The 20,116-nt window shown below is 42.2% G+C and overlaps 2 protein-coding genes and 2 non-coding genes across 5 annotated transcripts; 2 read left to right on the forward strand and 2 right to left on the reverse strand.

The window, feature by feature from the left end:
• The first annotated feature begins 505 nt into the window (after positions 1-505).
• On the forward strand, positions 506-8,014 carry LOC123446886 (kinesin-like protein KIN-14K). The gene is made up of 21 exons (XM_045123432.1): positions 506-755; positions 1,233-1,387; positions 1,478-1,591; positions 1,778-2,015; positions 2,411-2,508; positions 2,608-2,691; positions 2,769-2,846; positions 2,931-3,023; positions 3,115-3,144; positions 3,400-4,038; positions 4,148-4,229; positions 4,317-4,412; positions 4,498-4,677; positions 4,763-4,869; positions 4,981-5,156; positions 5,287-5,451; positions 5,539-5,792; positions 5,880-6,043; positions 6,844-7,220; positions 7,391-7,491; positions 7,687-8,014. The coding sequence occupies exons 1-21, from the start codon at positions 716-718 to the stop codon at positions 7,758-7,760; spliced, it is 3,345 nt and encodes a 1,114-aa protein (XP_044979367.1). The 5' UTR covers positions 506-715; the 3' UTR covers positions 7,761-8,014.
• A 364-nt stretch (positions 8,015-8,378) lies between these two features.
• Positions 8,379-8,451, reverse strand: TRNAF-GAA. Its single transcript has one exon. It is a non-coding gene; the product is annotated as a tRNA-Phe (tRNA).
• A 2,953-nt stretch (positions 8,452-11,404) lies between these two features.
• On the forward strand, positions 11,405-11,477 carry TRNAK-CUU. The gene has a single exon. It is a non-coding gene; the product is annotated as a tRNA-Lys (tRNA).
• Positions 11,478-11,545: 68 nt separating this feature from the next.
• LOC123446897 (E3 ubiquitin-protein ligase APD2-like) lies at positions 11,546-13,655 on the reverse strand. 2 transcript variants are annotated; one of them, XM_045123450.1, is made up of 9 exons: positions 13,528-13,655; positions 13,197-13,444; positions 12,973-13,075; positions 12,817-12,897; positions 12,627-12,709; positions 12,337-12,486; positions 12,199-12,247; positions 11,751-12,054; positions 11,546-11,663 (listed from the first exon to the last, which is right to left on the reverse strand). In XM_045123450.1, exons 1-9 carry the CDS (start codon positions 13,580-13,582, stop codon positions 11,588-11,590), a joined length of 1,149 nt encoding a protein of 382 aa, XP_044979385.1. In that variant the 5' UTR covers positions 13,583-13,655; the 3' UTR covers positions 11,546-11,587. The 2 variants fall into 2 exon arrangements, with proteins under 2 accessions (XP_044979385.1, XP_044979378.1); XM_045123443.1 differs by having other exon boundaries at positions 12,199-12,256.
• Between the last annotated feature and the right edge of the window lie 6,461 nt (positions 13,656-20,116).

Consider the following 20,116-nt stretch of genomic DNA (forward strand, 5'->3'; position numbering starts at 1 on the left):
CCCTCATATCTGTGTTTATTACATCAAATTTTTCCTTGAAAGCCGTCTTAATTGTCTCATATTTTATTGACTTATAATTATCAAGTAAATTTACTTTTTTGATAAGACAATTAGTTCTTATCAAATAAACAAATTTTATTTAGGTAGGTAAATCATGGGTAGGATTTTATAAACATTTATTTACACAATCACATTAATACGGATATGCAAATTATGTACTAGTACTACAATATTTATATCACGTTGTACAACGCATAAATAATTATTTAGCTTATTATAAAAATGCATTAGCGATTTCGCAAAAATAAATAGATGTATAAGCTTTGCATGTATATTTTGTAACATGGTGGGTAAAAGTGAACATAAACATTTCTGAAAACAGGAGAGGGAAATGCTCTCCCGAGCCTCTCACTCACCCACACTAACTGACGGCGTTAACGAGGAAGGGAAGGAGCTGGCGGCATCAAAGCGAAAACAAAACCAAAAACGCCGCGATATACGCGAAGCGAGGAAAGAGCAAACCAAACCGAGCCAAAAGCACGCGCACCTCGGCCGGCGCACGGGCAGGAGGAGACGGCGGCCGGGAAGCAAAACCCCAGCCCCCGAAACCCTCGATTGCCGCCCGCTTCGAGGCCGAATACGCCCACGCCTCGCCTCGCCGCCGGCGGCCTCGATCTGGGCCGGGACCGCCGCGCGCCGGTTCGGGAGGCGGGGAATGGGGAGCGTGGACGGCGACCGCGAGGGGCTCCAGGCAGGTGAGGCGGCTGAACCCCCCCGAATGCGTATCGAATTGCGAGATTGGTGCGCGTGAGCTCGATTTTTGGCCAGCGAGCGATCTCTAATGTGCCTTTGGACTCTGGAGTTGATTTCCCCCCCTTTTTTTTCCTAGTACTATACCGAGTTTTTTTTTTTTTTTTGTATTCGAGAATATGAGCTCGAATTTTGTTTGGTGAGATTATGAAGCCCGGCTTTTCCCGAGCTCAATTTTTATGCTGTGGGGTTGATTTTTTTTTTTACCTACCTCTAGGTGTTGGATAATTCGAATCCTGTTTCGCTGAAGATATTTGTTAACATCAGCTATTAAGTTGCTGCTGTGAAGATTCATTATGCCCTCAGAGTTCGTTTTTTTTTAATCATTTTTTGTCGGCTTCGAGCTGCTGTTGATCATGTACATGTGATTTTTTGCATGATTGCTGTATGTGTTTTACATGGTGCTGCAAAAACCTGTGTAGATGCTCGGCGCGCGGAGGTAATCAAATGGATCAGTGCCTTACTCCCAGAGTATGGCTTGCCACTGGATTCATCGGATGAAGAGCTTCGGGAGCTTCTCAGCGACGGCACGACTTTATGCCGCATCCTCAACACACCCATCCCTGGTGTCCTTGAGGTGTGCCTTTTGTGCTTCTGAAACTTTTGGGTTTCGTGAGCTGTGGAGATGTTGATGTAGATTCTTTAATCATGGCTGTTCTTTGTTTAGGGGGTAGGTGTTGATTATACATCTTCCGAGCAGCGGTCGGGACGTGTGAAGAAGTTCCTCTCGGTGGTTGCTGACATGGGGCTGCCAGGCTTCAGTGTGAAGGATCTCGAGGAGGTGAGATTGCTCTTATAATATTAAGCAGTTGGTCTGTATGCTTGAGTTACTGTAATTGTCGAAACTAATCTCTTATAACCTGGGATGTTGGTCTTATATTGAGTAAGATTGTTAGAATTGTTGGTCACTGTTTGCATTGCTGACAGGTTTACATTATGCTAACTGCCATGGACTTGATGATTACAGGGATCAATGTCATCAGTGGTGGATTGCCTTTTGGTTCTGAGGGGCAATCTGAATACTGGAGTGGTTGATGATAATTCACAGGATGTTTCAAAGACTCCTTCGAGGAAAAAATGGAGAGTTCCGGAAACTGACGAGTCTCTAGTTTCTGCTGTACCACAAGGGAAAATACCATCAGGAGAGGACAGGGGAAATGGGGTTCCATACCCCAAACCTCAGCAGAAAACTCCTGGCTTCAATGGTACACATGTATTCTTGTTCATTTTGCACTGTTTTATATATGAGCTGCAAAAGAAGTCCCGAGATCATTAGCCTTTCGCTCAAGAATCATGTCACAATTGTGTAGTTGCCACCTCACCATCATATTGTCGGTTTAGCATATAGTAGTATACAGCATATATGTATTCGCATTATACTTTTAAAACACCGTAAACATAATGACGAAGCATGATACCGTCAGATCGTGTGCTTTGGCGGGGCTTTAACATGATTCCAACTTTCGATGCTTCATATTCACAATATTGTTCAATATTTATGCTTTATTGCAGTTCTAGCTGCTGACTCCTAATACCATCTATATTTTCGAGATTGCTACTTGCACTTTTAATCTGTACCATCTTGTTATCTGCCCTGCAGGAAAAAAGCTTCGTGAGATTTTCCAGCTAAAACGCGGGTCCTTCGCTGATCTTCCGTCTGCCAAGATTTCAGAGATGATGCATTCAAACAGTTTAGATGTAACTTCTTATTGCCACCTAGGATATTGCCTAAATTTGTCGAATTGCTCTATCTTGTAATTTGATAACCCTTTCCTAATGGAAGTTATATTCTCACAGAATGCACCAACTCAATCTCTGCTTACTGTTATTAATGGCATTCTAGACGAAAGCATAGAAAGAAGAAAGGGAGAAATTCCACACGTATGTCTTTGTTTTGAACCAAACAATCATCTTTTTTTATGTCTACATTCTATATCTAACTTGAATTCATCAACCAGCGTGTAGTTTATCTTCTGAGGAAAGTAGTGCAGGAAATCGAGCGTCGTCTTTGTGTTCAAGCAGAGCACATAAGAAATGTAAGATTAAACTTCATTTAAAATATATTGCTGTCTTTGTCTTATACATACAACTCCTGAATCAGAAGATCCCTTGCTTTTCAGCAAAATACTATCATCAAGACAAGAGAAGAAAAGTACCATTCAAAAATTAAAGCACTCGAACTATTAGTAAACGGCACAAATGAAGAAAATCAGGTACATATTATTCACTTGATGGTCAGGAGAAATCATAAACTTTTAAATATATTTTTCTCCGTGCTGATATTATGTACTTTTTGTCGATCAGATGACGGTAAATCGGCTCCAAGTAGTCAAGGTATGACTCATGTGTGAATATTGTAATTTTCTTTTTTATATCTTTTATGTGTTTCCTTATTATTCAATTGATACATTTTGTTTGCTTCTATAGTATTATATATATGTTATTTTTATGAAATATAAACATCTGTGTAGACAAAAAAAGAATGAAAATGTATGTTAATTTTGTTTATCATTTGTACTATTAGGAGAAATTATGCTAATATTTACCCACGGGATAACATTTTGCACTCTTTTGTTTTTGGTTTTGCAGGAAGAGAAGTCAAAAATTGAAGAGAAACAAAAATTGAGTGAGCAAAATGTTGTCCGGTTAATAAAAGAAAAGGAGAATGCTGAGAACTTGATAGCAAGTCTTAAGGAAGAAATGGAAGAATTGAAAGAAATGAATAGGCTGCATGAGAAAAATGTTGTTCAGTTAATGAAAGAAAAAGAGAGTGATGAGAACATGATATCAAGCCTTAAGGAAATAATGGAAGAAGTGAATAAGCTGCATGAGCAAAATGTTGGCCGGTTATTAAAAGAAAAGGTGGATGGCCAGAACATGATATCAAGCTTTAAGGAAGAAATGGAAGAAATGAATAGGCTACATGAGCAAAATGTTGGCCAGTTAATAAAAGAAAAAGAGGATGGCCAGAACATGATATCAAGCCTTAAGGAAGAAATGGAAGAAATGAATAGGCTGCATGAACAACAGCTTGATCAGTTTGAAATAAAGACAAAGCAAATGGAAGAACAATTAAGCAGCAAAGTCAAAGAATTTGAGCTTCATGTACTACAATCAAACATGAAATTCGAAGAGGTTGAGACTGCCTATCAACAGCAATCACAGTTATGGAACAAAAAGGAAAATATTTTTCATAATTACGTGAATAGTCAACAGTTATATGTCAAGGTATGTTAATTTCTAAATTATGCTACCTCCGTCTCAAAATATAAGATGGGTAGTAACTTATTAGAATCTTTTCTTTTTCTTACTCTTCTCTATCAATTTGCAATGATAGGGCTTAACTATATCATCAAGGTCGATTAAAAGTGACATGTGTGCCTTTCAAATGAAGTGGAAAGATGAAATGTCTAATTTAGGTATGCTTTGTTAAATTGATTTCTGATGTGTAAAATTATGTGGTCACAATCATGTTTGATATGTTTTCTATTTATAAATTTGTGTAGGGTCCAATTTAAAATGTTTAATTGACGCTGCTGAAAACTATCACAAAGTTCTCGCTGAAAACCAGAAGTTGTTCAATGAAGTGCAAGAATTGAAAGGTATTCCATTGCTCAAATATTTTTTCAAGTAAAGAATATAATTTTCATGTTAACATTTTTTGTTCAACATATGCTCTTCTTCTAGGCAATATAAGAGTGTATTGTCGTGTAAGACCATTTCTTCCTGCCCAAGATAAAAAATCAACTACTATTGATTACATTGGTGAAAGTGGTGAGCTTCTGATTTCAAATCCTTTGAAGCAAGGAAAAGATGGACACCGGATGTTCAAGTTTAACAAAGTGTTTAGCTCATTTGCTTCTCAGGGTACAGTTTTATTATAATAATAGTTTTTGTTATTTTTTCTGCTTATTAATAATTCTCTAATTAGATATTTTTGTTCAATTCACAGCTGATGTTTTTTCTGACACTCAACCGTTGATTCGGTCAGTTCTCGATGGATTCAACGTGTGTATTTTTGCGTATGGTCAAACTGGTTCTGGAAAAACTTACACGATGGTACTAACTATAGTCTTGAGAACATGTTTAATTTTTTGTCATACTGTACTGGCAGTGTTGTTTACTATAATTATTAGTCTCTTATTTTCTATATATATTTTTATTTTCCAGAGTGGACCCAGTACATCAAAGAAAGATTGGGGTGTCAATTTTCGGGCTTTGAATGATCTATTTGATATTTCAGTAAGTAGGAGAAATGTTTTCTCGTATGAGGTGGGAGTACAGATGGTTGAGATATACAATGAACAAGTTCGTGATCTTCTGTCAAACAAAATTGCGCAGAAACGATATCCTTTTGATAGTAGTGCATCTTTTTTTTTTTGATACATTTCTTATAACCATGTTTTTTCCATTTTCTTGTATTCATGTTATTAAAAATTGTAAAAGTAATAATGGCATTCCTTAACATAAATAAACACTTGGGATTTGGAGTACTTCTCAGCCCAATGGACTCGTTTTACCGGATGCAAGCTTATATCCAGTTAAATCAACATCAGACGTTTTAGACTTGATGGAAATTGGACTAGCAAATAGAGCAGTTGGTGCAACAGCTCTAAATGAAAGAAGCAGCCGTTCCCACAGGTTGACTGAACTTTGAACCGAATTTATATTATATTTATCTTTGTCCTCTATAATATGGATTTGTTAAAAATACATTATTGCATGTAGCATTCTAACCGTACATGTTCGAGGGTTGGATGTGAAGACTGGATCCACCTCTAGAGGATGTCTACATCTCGTTGATCTTGCTGGCAGTGAAAGAGTAGAGCGGTCCGAAGCAACGGGAGATAGATTAAAAGAGGCTCAATATATTAACAAATCACTCTCTGCTTTAGGTGATGTGATTTTTGCTCTGGCACAAAAAAATGCACATGTGCCTTACAGAAACAGCAAGCTCACACAAGTTCTTCAAAGCTCTTTGGGTAATCGATTGGTAACTTGTTGATAAGCATGCATTTAGAGGCTTTAATGTGATCTTTATAATTATTTCTTCAAATATTCTATCGCAGGTGGGCAAGCAAAGACACTAATGTTTGTCCAAATAAATCCTGATGTTGAGTCATATTCTGAAACTATAAGCACTTTAAAGTTTGCTGAAAGAGTTTCTGGAGTAGAGCTAGGCGCTGCAAGAAGTAACAAAGAAGGAAAGGATATCAAAGAGCTGCTGGAACAGGTTCTTATACTTTAGTCTCTACCTAACTTGTCTTGAACTGGAGTTTGTTTTCCTTTTATGCACTTAAGAAACTGTTTTAGTTAGGGAAAGAAAGAATACTGTGTAAAATAAAAGGATAGACTTACATATAAAGGTTCTTCATCCTAAAACCCAAGATATATATTTTCTTCTATGATCACTTCTAATCTGAGGTTGGAACCCGACTTTTAGGCTCAGGTGATTGTTATATACTTACTTATAAGTACAGTCAGTAAGGTGTTACACCGTAAAAACTACAATTCATAGCCCGCAAAATTAGCAATGTAATAGCAGGAGTTTATTAACTGCTGGGTTATGTTACATATTTTTCTACATTCTTGATAGTGTTAATTTTTGGAACGTGTGTTAGTATTGAACAAATAATGGATACAAACCTACAGAGAACTCAGACATGAATAGCTTGGCAACTCATGTTATTTTTTTTCTTGGGTTAACTAGATAAATGCCACTCCAATTATGCCGATTCAGAAAAATGCTAGTACTTTCCCCCTCTTTGGAAAAATGTCAGTACAACTTTTGGATCAATCATAGGAAGTATTAGAAATAGAAGTAAAATATGAATTTCTAAGTTTCCTTGGGGCCATAGATAAAATGAGGGCTTACAATATTACTGTTGGATACATATGGTTCAAGTTTGTATGTAACTGATGGGGTAAATTACTAATTGAAATACAGTGGTCATTTGCTGTTGCTGTTAATTTATGCCCCTGATAAAGATTCTTTCATATTATGGGTATAAGCTGCTGTCTGTGCTTTTTTAGGTTTCATCCTTGAAAGACACTATTTCACGAAAAGATATGGCAATTGAGCAGCTCCAACTCATGAAAGATAAAGACAAATCCCCAAGTTCAGTTGTTGAGAACCATGGTGTAAGCATGCCAAATAATTCTAATTCCAACGGGACATCGCTGATCACATTAAACCAAAGGAGACAACTAGCAGATCCTCTGAGTTATGCTGAGGTGAATGCAGATGCTGGTCAGACTTCACCCACTAACATTGTGGCTATGGGGCTGGATGAAGCAGATTATGAAGACAATGCATCTGAAGATGGTTCTATAGTAAGAGAAACGGAGTATATTATTGGCAGGAGGAATATTATGAACTCCAACTCAGACATAATCGATGATACCACAATGTACTTTCTGTTTCGTATCTCATTTCCATCCTAATTATCAATTGTTTTCTCATTACTATGATTATGCAATGCATTAGGGGTAATTTCTTTTTGTCTATACTTGTCGTCATGAGAGTTTCTCATCTTTTGAAAAGTAGGCTTACTAATTTGGTAATGCTCAATGATTTCAGCCATAGAGGTCCATCACGAATAGCCAGATCCTCTCTCACAAAAAGCGCACAGCCAGCAATATCCAAATCAAAACCAAGGGATGCAGTTTTGAAGACTCCAAGTAAGCATATGACTTCTTTGTAGCACCTGCAACATTTTGGTACTAATGCTCAATAAACTTTCACAACTTGGAAAATTTCATGTTGAGGTCCATATAATATTTGTATCTAGGACTGAAGTATCATAGATTTTCAAACTAGAACCAACAGTTAATTTTTCTGATACTAACGAGAGTGAGATCATATTGACAAACCAGGTCACACAAGGACTCCATCCAACCAATTGGCGGGAGGCTCTTCGGCCAGAGCAACCAAAAGATGGCAGAAGTAGAGCACGCTCCAGCTGCTCGGATGTACTGTATTTTGTATGCTGACTGTAACTCGACGAGGCAAGGAAGGTGGAAATAGATGGGGGTAGCTGTAGGATAAATGCATGCTTGTAACTCAAGAAATGGGAAACAAACTGCTGAAAAGGGAGCAAGGCTATGGTATATGTGCCCTGTTTCCATTCTGACGAGGATGTGTGCAATGTTCAGAGATTCTGGCATGTTCATAGCTTCGATGACAATTGACTGAGTTTTTGTATTTGGTCTGTGCGACAAGGGTTTGATATTGTGGTCCTTGGGGTCGGTCGATTATCTATCCGAAAAGAACGAAAGATATTGGACTATTGCTACTCTCCTGGTTCAGTTTCGATGTACATGATCATGGCAGCTAGTCTGCTCTCTCTTTCAGGCTTCTTCAGTCTTTACACAAGAAATTACCGCTCTGAGAGTTCATAAAGAAAGTAAGGAAATCACTAGTCAGAATTCAAAAAAACAAAAGACTACCGCTGTGAGACTACAGAGTTCAATAACAGAGCGACTAGCAGAGTTCAATAACAGAGCGACTAGCAGAGTTTACGGAGGAAGTAGAACACAAAGTTCATAAATAAATAATAAAAATGTAATGCGGTGAGCGTGGATCGAACACGCGACCTTCAGATCTTCAGTCTGACGCTCTCCCAACTGAGCTATCCCCGCTTATGTGGGTATGAACATAAACGTAACTATACTACAGGGCACAGGAACATTATTGATGAACATGGCAGATTCTGCTTCCAACTGTGTAATGCATGAATCTCCCCTATCCACTGATCATTTGTAGTTACGAGACATAAAAATAAGGATGATCCCCAACATTGACATTCGCAAGAAAAGCAATATAGCCTTGGGCATCTCAGATATAAGCTAACTTGCATGTGACCGTTAGTGTTCAAACACCCCATAAGATTTCTTGCTTCATACCTACAAACCAAAGGGTCTTCCACAAAAGACCATACAAGATTACAATATGTTGACTCTTCTTTCCTCTGGCGAAGACCTAGCCGCCAACCACCACCATCTTTTTCCAACCAACCCTCTCGCCGCCGCCAAAGAGCGTCAGTGGGGAGGATATGTCCACGGGGGAGATTGATGCGACTGGGTTGACCGGCTGTGCGGATCAGGGATGGTGATGGCGACGGATGTGCGGTCGGGCAACAACGGTTCTAGACCGGCAACGCTCGTTGGTGTTGTTGTATGTGCAGAGGTCCCCAGAGACGGGGTCCTAGATGGTGACACATTCGATATCTGTCCAATTTTGCAAACAGAGGCATGGGCGTGTTCGTCTAGGCTAGTTCTAGGGAGTTTTTGTGTCTTAGTCGGGCGGCAAGGCGCGAGTAACCCAGTTTTAGAATAATGCCCTCCTCGTCCTATCCCCGTTTCATCGGTGCACTTAGCGCTAGTGGAGGTGTGCCTCTGGCAAATCTTCCTAGATGTAGTCGACTTTTTTTTTGATGGATTCATTTGAATTTGGTCAGCATATGCGGCAATTGGAGTATCTACATGCTCTTTTTGACGTATTCTTCTACAAACAACAATTTGCTATGTAGAGCAACCATCGATGTCTTCTGGTAGGCATCGATGACATCTCGGTCCTTGCTTCTACAAGCTCATGGTTTTTACACAAGTTTTCTTTGTCTCAATGGAGCCCAGAGGCGACATTGAGCTTTGCTTACGGTGCGTCGCCAATGGATTTGGATGTAATTTTATTTTTATATAAGAATGTGTTTGTAAGGACTTGTGATACTTAATATATGACCTTACACCTTTTTGAAGGAAAAAGATGTTAAGATATAGTCGAGGGGGTGATAACTAGTGTTAGGAGTTCGTGAGTCTCATTATCTTTAGTTAATGATGTGTTCAGTTTTATAGTACTCTAGGTTTTGAAGAAACCCCCTAGGTGTTGGGGACATGACCCTTGGGTATGCCAAAGCACAAAAGTCCATACTTTGAAACATTCGGGGCCACCTGGTCGCCCCACGCCCGACAAGATTCGGTAGCCGGCGGGTCCCACGGTCGATCAGAGAGGTGGCAGCGGGGGCCCACACCCCTTTTAGCCCTCATATTGTATTCCATCAGCTACACTATAAAGCCACCCACATGCCCCCTTAGAGGGGGTCGGCCCTTTTCTTAGACACACGTATACGAGGCAACGAGGCAGGCGGCGAGAGCTCCTTCTTCCTCAACACAAACAACTCAAGGAGCAACATGTACCGTGTTCATCCAGAGTCACTCCGGCAGGACTATGGCTTTTACCTCCATCGGAGGGCCCTGGACCTGGGTACAACTCCGTCATGTGCTTCGCGCCTTCACCCATCTTTGAATGCCACCGGCGCCCATCGGCCCCAAACCATGACTTAACCCACCCCCGACATCTATCGTGGAAATACCATGACACTAGGGCGTTTTAAATCTGAATCATGTAAGGGAACGATCACAAATGATGAGAGCACCCATCGTTGCAAAACATAAAACGACCAACAACCACCATAAACACTTATGTTGCAAAACACACACACCATAAGCACCTAATAAACTCCTATCACCTGATGGGTTTTGAGGAATAAAAATGGGTTTCAGGAATTTATTGAATCCCGCCAATGGACATAACAAAGACAACATCAATCAAATATTGGTGGGGCTGCATCCCAAGTTTGTTGGCACTTTGGCTTAGTACCAAGTATGGATAGCGACATGGATTTAACCATCCTATACGTCAAATAAAATGGAGGTGCATCCTCATCTACAACTAGATTTGACATAGTCCTTTAGTGTTTCTAGCATTTTCAGTATACCTCGACTGAATCTACTAAATATCATTGCCCTAAGACTCTTGACGTGTTGTCTATATATGTGCCATTGTGGGTCGCTGTGAGGTGTCAACTATTTAGGTTTTTGGTTTGGTTTCTTCAGTCAGCCCCCCCCCCCCTTACAAACCAAAGTGTTACACGGAAAACAACTGTAATCCATCGCTTAATATATTTGTTTGCTTAGAACCACATGGACACACCTTTAAAAGCCTACCACCAGCGTCAAATTGAATACTCACAAGAAGGAGGAGGGGGGGGATGGAGGAACTTATTCGATCATCACGATTGACGTCGCCGCTACCTCAAAATTGTTGCTAGTACACGCAAAACAAAAAAAATTATAAAAAAATACAAGTCAAACAAAGAGCCGAGTGAGGATGATGACCAAAGGACAAAGACAAAGAGGAATCACACCCTTACAGATGAAGAGAGGAAGTCTAGTCGCTTTTATGTTTTAAAAAGAGAAAAACTGATAATGCCCATCGTTAAAAATAAGCTTCATAACACCGTAACCATCAAAGCAACCACTAACCGGCTGTCATAAAGTGCTAGTACAATTGTACTCCCTCCGTTCCTAAATATAAGTCTTTTTAGGGATTTCACTAATGGACTACATACGGATGTATATAGACATACTTTATAGTATAGATTCACTTATTTTGTTTCGTATATAGACATTTAGTGAAATATCTTAAAAGACTTATATTTAGGTACGGAGGGAGTACAAGGTAGTCAACACCATTTTATAGTCTTCGTATTAGTACCTCACATCAAGTATGTGATAATTAATTACCATTCACCAAGCCCGTCTAGCTCAGTTGGTAGAGCGCAAGGCTCTTAACCTTGTGGTCGTGGGTTCGAGCCCCACGGTGGGCGATCTCTTGTGTCGAACACATTGGCTGACATCCTTTTTTTTTGCCGGTCCTCATCCTCAGTTCTTGGCAAGTTGGAGGGGGAAACTTGCCACGAGCCGGCCACCGTCTAGCTCATACGCAGAAGATTCTCCTCACCTTCTTCAGCTTCCTCCGGCAGAACGGGCAGCTACCATCCCCCTCAACAATCCTGCCACACCGCACCACCATCCATGATCTATATATATATATATCCTTCCATGGCAGAATACGAAAAACTGCGCATGAGATACTTTACTTGGTGCCGCAGTCGTGGCAGGTGGCGGAGTGGCCGCAGGGCATGAAGAAGCAGTCCCTCCGGGCGTCGCAGCACACCACGCACAGCCGCCGCCCCTCCTCCTCGTCGCCCGCGTCGCCGTCGTGGGAGGAGACGGAGTCGTAGGACGAGCCCAGGCTCCCGCCCTCCTCCTCCTCCTTGCTCTCCAGCAGCGAGGTCGTCGTCGTCGTCATCGTCGTCCTCTGGTCAGCGACGACGGCGCAACAGAACCCGAGCAGCACGCTCAGCACCTCGTACAGCAGCAGCAGCGCCACCGCCAGGATGGCTGCGCACGTACGCACCAACAACGTCAATGTCATGCATCGTGCGCGCGAAAGAAACATTCGGTTACATATGCATTTCAGTGGCGTGGTTAAACCACGGTGGTTTCATGCATCGAGCTGAGGTTGCATTTGCATTTGCACCGCACCTGAGCCGACAAAGTAGACGATCCAGCGCGGCCCGTACGACAGCTCCACCTTCACGCCCTGCCCATCGTCAGAGTCCAGTCTCACAGGTTCAGAACAGTGCCCGTACCGTGGCTGAATGCTCAGAGGTTTATCCTCACCTCTTTCAGGCCGGACGACAGGACGGCCACGTTCTCCCCCAGGATCGGCAGCCGGTACGTGCAGCCGGAGCCGCCCGGCAACGGCGAGCACGCGTAGTCTGCTCCGCTGGTGTTGTACAGCACGGCGCTGATCCTGAAATCCAGCGCCACCTGCATGCCGAAACCCAAATCAATCCTCTCAATCGCTGTACTGTTCCAGGCTAAGCATTGATCAATCAAACCATATGAAAAAGGAGAAGGCTAAGATCGATAACAACGACCGAACGTGGGAGGCTAATTTGCGACATTACCGTCGTGTCTTGGTCGCCTAGGTTGCCGACGGCAATGCAGTAGTCGTTAGAGGAACCGATGCTCTGATTAACTGTTCCGGTTGCTGTGATTTCAGAAGGCCCGGTACCGTTAGCATGATGCATGCAGGGTACTGTGACAGCTTCTTCTTAATGAACGATTCATAGATTCTGACGGTGCTTGATTAATTACCGTGCACCAAGCGCCGTGATAGTGTCGTGTCATGTGCTGATGGCTCCTCTGACCACTGCATAACGTCTTCCTTACCTGTGGCTGTGCAAGCTCGAAATCTCAGTACATGAGTAATGGACCGCGTAGTAGCTTAGGAGATTAATTAAGACTCTTCACCATGAGCAATGGTGATGCGGAGTGGATTAACCAGTCCAGCGCCAGGCTCGACGCTGTAGTTGACCTCGATCCGACTCCCTCTGTTTAGGAAATAGACCCATTCCTGCATGCGGGTGCACGTTTATACACAAGATGTAAGCTCTAGCGTACTCTAAACTTCTGAATCACGCGTGTAGAGTAAGTATCATCTGACATGACGGAAGCACGAGTGCAGAGCAGTGCACCTTGTGAGAGCTGGCCGGCACGACGACGCGGCGAGCCTCCGACCAGACGGCGGGCACGTCGTCCAGGCCCGGTATCTCGGCGAGCCCGTAGAGCACGATCCCGTTCGCTCCCGGCCCTTCTTCCTCCACCGTCCTCACCGTGATGTCCTGCACGAAGAGTGAGTTCGCCCGCACGAGCCGCGAGCAGCCAGGCCCGGCGACCAGCTCCGCCTGGCCGTAGTAGTGCCCCGCCATCAGCGCCATGGACACTGCACATGCACAGTGCATGATTCAGGGCGAAACATCGAAGCCAGATAACCACAACACAGTAGCAACTGCATGTGTGGCGGACCGAGAAGGCAGAGAGCGAGGATGACGACGAAGCAGGACATCGCTGCCGCCGCCATGGCTTGGCCGGGAGGAGAGGAAGCGTGTGAGTGGTGAACTCCTAGAACGGCATGAGGGTGAGGCCATTGGTGAGACCACGGCCAGGGAGCTTTGCTAGGCTGCGAGGCGAGGCCGCGTGCGTAGCTACCTACTGGTCCCGAGGCTCGTGCAGGAACGACCGGTCAGAGCGGCGTAAAAGGTTGTTCAGGTTTGTTGTGGATCTTTTTTTTGAGCAGCCGTTGTGGATCTTTTTTGTTTTTGAGGGGAAGGGAAAGGTTTGCTGTGGATGCGAGTGACATCCTAGCCCATTCACAAATGGGCTTGTTGTGCACTAGTGGCAGCCCATAGGATATGGATCTCTCGCCCCCAGCCTCTGCACGATCTTTCAAAAGTTTAGCAAACAGTCGCAGATATTAAGAAGCGTGCAGGAGGGCGAAACGGTTCCATAATCCATGAAATCTCACTTAGAGTTTCTTTTTTTCATTGTAATTTTTCTTTTGAAGGCCGTGCTGTCAATCTTGAAGCACATAAATTAGCCAAGTATTCGCTAGGTTTGGGTCCGGGCCGCCACATATGGTTGGGTCAACCCCATGATCCTCATTGTATCCCACTGTCTGTGATTTTTGATGAATAAAGTTGGCTTTACCCCTAATTTTTTTTAAAACACTGTTTAATGTGTATTTATAAATTATTTAAAAAAAATATGTATTTGAAAAATGCTCATAATGTATTTGAGAATGTTCAATGTGTACCAACAAATATTACACTTATATACAAAAAAATGATACCACGTATTAAAACAGTTGACATATATTTGAAAAAAGGAAAAGAATGTTCTTCTGCTTCCGAGCTCAAATGATTTTGAATGAACAGTAAAAATAAATAAATAAAAACTATTTTTTGTGATAAACATTGACAAAAGTTTTAAGTTTTTGCAAAAATTCATCATGAAATCACATTCCTATAAGATATGGCAAAAAAATCAGTGCTCCAAAATACTTTTGAAAGTAGCATTCTCAGAGTACCGATTTTGTTTCTTTTGCCACGCCTGGTAGGAATGTGATTCTACAACGGTTTTTTGCAAACACTTTAAACTTTTATCAATGTTTATCACAAGCAATCATTTTTTTGAGTTTATTTTGATTTTTTTTTTCTGATTTTACTGTTCATCTAACCTCATTTGAGCTCGGGTTCAATAAGTCTGCGTCCCCCTAGGCAAGGCGCTAATAGATGTAAGAGGATTTTTTCCCTCCTAATCAGTTGTAGGAAAAATGATGTCATGGGTAGCAAGGATAAGGTTAGACGGATCGACCAAGCCATCACCTGGATCTCCGTCATCGACCTACTACTTTGATCCACGGCGACTGCGGCGCTGCCGCACCATTCCTGCAAGCCTAGCAAGGTGGTTGCCTTTTGTTCTTTCGATATGGCAAGGCTAGCTGCAAGTGATGCTGGTGGTTTGCAGATGGCGGTCAGGTGCTGCACGAAGAAAGCGGATACGGTACCACCACACGTCGTCGAAAATCATGAGTGTAGGTCGACTACCCAGTGTTGGATTTGATGACCCACATGTGGCGGTGTTGCGACTAGCGCATGATGGTGCCGGGACCGGTGCTTGCTAGTGTTGGAACTATTGACGTCAAAAGCTACACCCGACGACACGGTGAGTTGCAAGCACGTGGTCATGAGTTGCAACTACAACGGCCGGGAGTTGCGATGGTGGTGCCCCCGTGCTACAACTGTTGATGGCATAAGCTACATATGACGCTTGTAGAAGCTATGACCAACGTTCGCAGAAGTTTAGCTGGCGAGGCAATGTCCATGATCGATTACTGGGAAAGATGCAATTGATGCCTACAAAAGCTACAACTCGTTCCAGAAGTGGCAACCGGAGAGACGACAATTGTGCCCGACGGATGAGAAAGCTGTAACCGGCGGTAGGGAAAGCTGCAATCAACATGAGTCGAAGTTGTGACCTGGTGCCACGAGATGCTCAAACCAACAACATGACATGCTACAACTGGCAAGGCGGCGTGCTACAACCGGCCAAGTGGTGTGTCACAACGGGTGGCACAACGACCTAACAACCATGGATACGATGAGGTCATGAGGTGGCATGCTACAACCGACGAGGCAACATGCTATGAGGCTAATGAAGGTGTTTGTCGGCGCTGGGACTGAAGACACGACGAGCAACGGTTGTTCCGTTCGATAGCAATGGGAGTGCTTGGAGGGAATGTTGTGACCGGTGGCGTTAGCCGTGAGTGGAGTCATGGTGCAACAATAGCAACAACAACGGACATTTGCCGAGAATGGCGACGTCGGTTGTTGCTAGGCCGCGAAGGAGGGGAGGGGGAAGGGGGTCGTGCCCATCTGCGTGTGGTGCTGTTGCGAGGTTGTGGTGTGGGAGACGACTCGCAAGAGACAACGAGGTTGAAATGGGGTGGGTGATTTTTTTAATCACAACCGTTCGACGTCTAGCGTTCGCCATTTGCTTTTTCAGAGGGGTATGACTATCTCATACCTAGATGTGAGATATTATCTCATATCTAATTGTGACATGAGCAGAAATCAGTGTCGTTCTCTTGTCTGTTTATTTTTCCTTCTAGTCGGTGTTGTTCTATTTATTTGTTCTTTTATTTATCTCTGGGCCGGCCGGCTAGAGTGGTAAAAAAAATACTGTGCTGCACTGTGTTGCTTTGCCTATGAATAGAACTAATGACTACGTACACGGGAACAATGGCTCTGATCACTCCACCCATGTAAAAAAATTCATAATATTTTCTTGAAAAATATGTTATGCAATGTAAAAAAATGTTTGCGTAAATTATTGAAGAAGTCTCGTACCGTCTAGGGAAATAATCTACAGGAATTTGAAAATGTTTACCCTGTATTCTAAAAACTGCTCGGGCCTGTATTTGAAAATAATAATATTCATCATGTATTTTAGAAAAATATTCAATGTGTGTTACAAAATGTTACCCATACGTACAGAGAAAATATATAATGTGCATTACAAAAGTTGAGATGTATTTGCAAAAAACTACAACTATATATGTGTAGTAGGTTGGGAACGAGTTGGGTGCCGAATATGGAAATGCAACTATGTCAGGCATGAGCTGCATGTTTGGGTTCGACATGCAATTCGATCATGTGGGTTTATGTGTTGGGGTACGATATGAAACTAGATAAAGGTCGGGGCAAATTGCATGCTGAAAAACAAAGCAGAATGCCTTGTTGCGAATCGAGGGTGGGCTTGTAAGTGAGAGAGCTACAAGCTGAGTTACGAGTCGACGATTTACAAGAGGGACAACTAGAAATTATGAGTCGAGATGCGAGTCAAGGATCGACTTTCAACTGTGATACAACAAAATATAGTCTATTTGCGAGTAAAGGGTGAACTTGCAATTAGCATGAAAGACAAAAGAACATACCCTATTTCGAGTCAAGGGTGGGCTTACAACTAGGATAAAGCAAACTACATGACTACTTATAGTATATCAAACTATGATAAGAGTTGTGAGCTGAGAGTGGACCTGCAATTAAGATAAATTAAGAAAACACATGCCTAGTTGCAATTCAAGGATGGAGTTGTAACTAGGACAACAACAATGTGCCTAGTTGCGAGTCGAGGTGGACTTGTAACTGAGACAATAACAAAACTATGACCACATTTACGAGTCAAGGATGTACTTGTAATTATGACAACAATGAAACAGGGAGCCCAGTTGCGAGTCAAGGATCGACTTGCAACTGAGATGAAACAAACTACGGTCTGCGAGTCAAGGATGGACGTGCAAATGGGTTAAAAGATAAAACACAATGCCTAATTGCGAGTCGAGGATGGACATGCAACTAGGAGAACTATGAGCCCAATTGCGAATCAAAGGTGGACTTGCAACTAGGACAACTATCAAATTACGAGTCCAGTTGCGAGTCAAGGATGAACTTGTAACCGGGACAAAAATTGGATCGACTTTACTTGCTTGTTGAGGATGGACTTGTATTGAGAAAAAAAAATGGGTTAGCACCCCCAATTGCATATCGAGGATGAAGTTAAAAATGAGACGAAATTGATCGGGCTCGAGTTACATATCAAGGGTTGACTTGAAACTCGGGCAAAAAAGACAGCTAGTTACACGTCAGAGTTGGACTTACCCTTGTGAACATAGAAAAAAAGACGGGACATCTCTAGTTGCATGTCAATAACAAACAACAAAAAGAAGCCCAAGAAAATGGTCGGGAAAAACAAAACATTGGCCATAAAAATGGGCATACAAAAACCGATTGACAAACTGGACATTACATCAACGTAGGATGCAGTCGAGAAAAACGAAATGTGATCAAAGTTGCACAAAGATTATAACGAATATAAACCACACCAAAATGAAGCGGGGTCATGTTTGCGCAAAAAAATAATATACAACCAACTGATTCAACAAATGCTCGAATATCATAAAAATGTTCATGAACTTAAAAAGCATATATTCAAATATTTTTTCATAATTAAAAATCATGAAATCGAATAAGTGTACACACACTTCAAAAAATGTCCATGCATACAAAACATCATGTACTAGAAAATGGAAAAATAATGAAAAAATGAAAAGGAGAAAAAAACAAAAGAAAAAAAAGCAGCTCAAAAAAAGGGACGGGAGAAGGGAGAGAAAGTGCCCAAATAGAGAGTGAGATCATAAGGCCCTCTTTGTTTCAGAAGTTTCAGGATTTTTTTTAGTCCCAACTAAAAAGTCCATAGTCCCTATCCGTTTGTTTCCATGGACTAAACAGGGACTAGAGGTCATAAATGACTTGCAAAAAGACCATGTTACCCCTGATAATGTACTAGAAGTTATTAAATGACATGCTAAAAGTAGGGTCACTGTTGGAAAAAGTGATAAAAAAGTCCCAAAAAGAGCCTCTCATAGGGACTTCTTCCTTTAATCCCAAGCATCCCCTTTTAGTCCCTAAAAGCCCCCCCCCCTGTTTGTTTCACATGGGACTAAAAAGAACTTTTTTTAGTCCCTACACAAAAAAGTCCCTTGAAAATAAGGCCCTGTTTGTTTCAGAAGTCCCAGGATTTTTTTTAGTCCCAATTAAAAAGTCTCTAGTCCCTACCCGTTTGTTTCCATGGACTAAACAGTGACTAGAGGTCATTAAATGATATGTAAAAAGACCATGTTACCCCTAGTAATGTACTAGAAGTTATTAAATGACATGCTAAAAGTAGGGGTACTGTTGGAAAAAGTGTCAAAAAGTCCTAAAAAGACCCTTTCATAGGACTTCTTCCTTTAGTCCCAAATACCCCCTTTTAGTCCATAAAAGTCCCTCCTGTTTGTTTCACATAGGACTAAAAGGGACTTTTTTAGTCCCTACAACAAAAAGTCCGTGGAAACAAACACCCCTAAGAGCATCTCTAACAGCTGCCCTAAATAGGGCAGCCTCTTTTCAATTATAGGACAGGCAAAATCGAGATATAGGGCAGCAAAACAGCAGCCGTTTTACCAGCATCCCAAGTTAGGGCAGCACCCGCCCCAGCAGCTGCCCTATATAGGGCACGGATGCAAAACGGTGTGGCCAAAATATGACATTTTTGAATGAAAACAAGCACACCATCATCACAAACATCTAAAAATAAACTGAAAATAGTGCCATAGTCAACATAAACACAAATCTACATAATCATAGCATAGTTCAACCCATACGGTAGCTCAAAACGAAGGACGTCATAGTTCACATCACATAGAAAACATGAAACAAACAATGACAACTACTCTTTGTCGACATCGGTTGCTTCCTTTTCTTCCTCGGTGGTGCCGGTGTTGTTGATGTTGTTGGTGGTGCCGGTGTTGTTGTTGATGTTGCTAGCTTCCCCTCCTCCCATGGATCCATAGCCACCTCCAATGCCTCTTCCCATTCCTCCTCCCATGCCAAGACCTCCATAGCCACCCATGCCAACACCCATGCCAACACCCATTCCAACACCCACTCCAACACCTCCATAGCCACCCATGCCAACACCCATTCCTCCTCCCATTCCTCCTCCCATTCCTCCTCCCATGGGACTCATGAAGCTTGTCATTCCACCTCCCATGGTTCCTCCCATCTCAACATATGCCTTTTGCTTCTCCTCCCATGCCAACATTTGCTTCTTCCTGAAAGTGCAGTCATGCCCTTAGTCGTGTTTTGGTGTTGCTGACAACACACATATAGGTAATTAATCACTAATCCCTTTTTAAGCTATTGTGAATGATCATGTGTTGATAAGGACAAGCTCATGTGCTAACAAGGACAAGATCAAGATAAGCATTCCTGAGCACTACATGCTTGATCCTTGTGGATGTTCACATGGTGGACAAATGAAGATGAATATATAAGCTAGGCTTTCCACATTGTGTATGGGAGAGCTACTTGAAGACTTCATCATGTCTTGCTTTCAACATTGAGCCAAGAAGGAACAACAACATCAAGCTCAAGTGAAAGGGCTAACTCAAAGGTATCAGTTCCTTTGAAGTTAGCGGTGCGGAGTGATGATCAGCGAATAAAAGTATACACTC

The sequence above is a fragment of the Hordeum vulgare genome, chromosome 1H (genome assembly GCF_904849725.1).
Source record: "Hordeum vulgare subsp. vulgare chromosome 1H, MorexV3_pseudomolecules_assembly, whole genome shotgun sequence".
In the NCBI taxonomy this organism is placed as follows: domain Eukaryota; kingdom Viridiplantae; phylum Streptophyta; class Magnoliopsida; order Poales; family Poaceae; genus Hordeum; species Hordeum vulgare.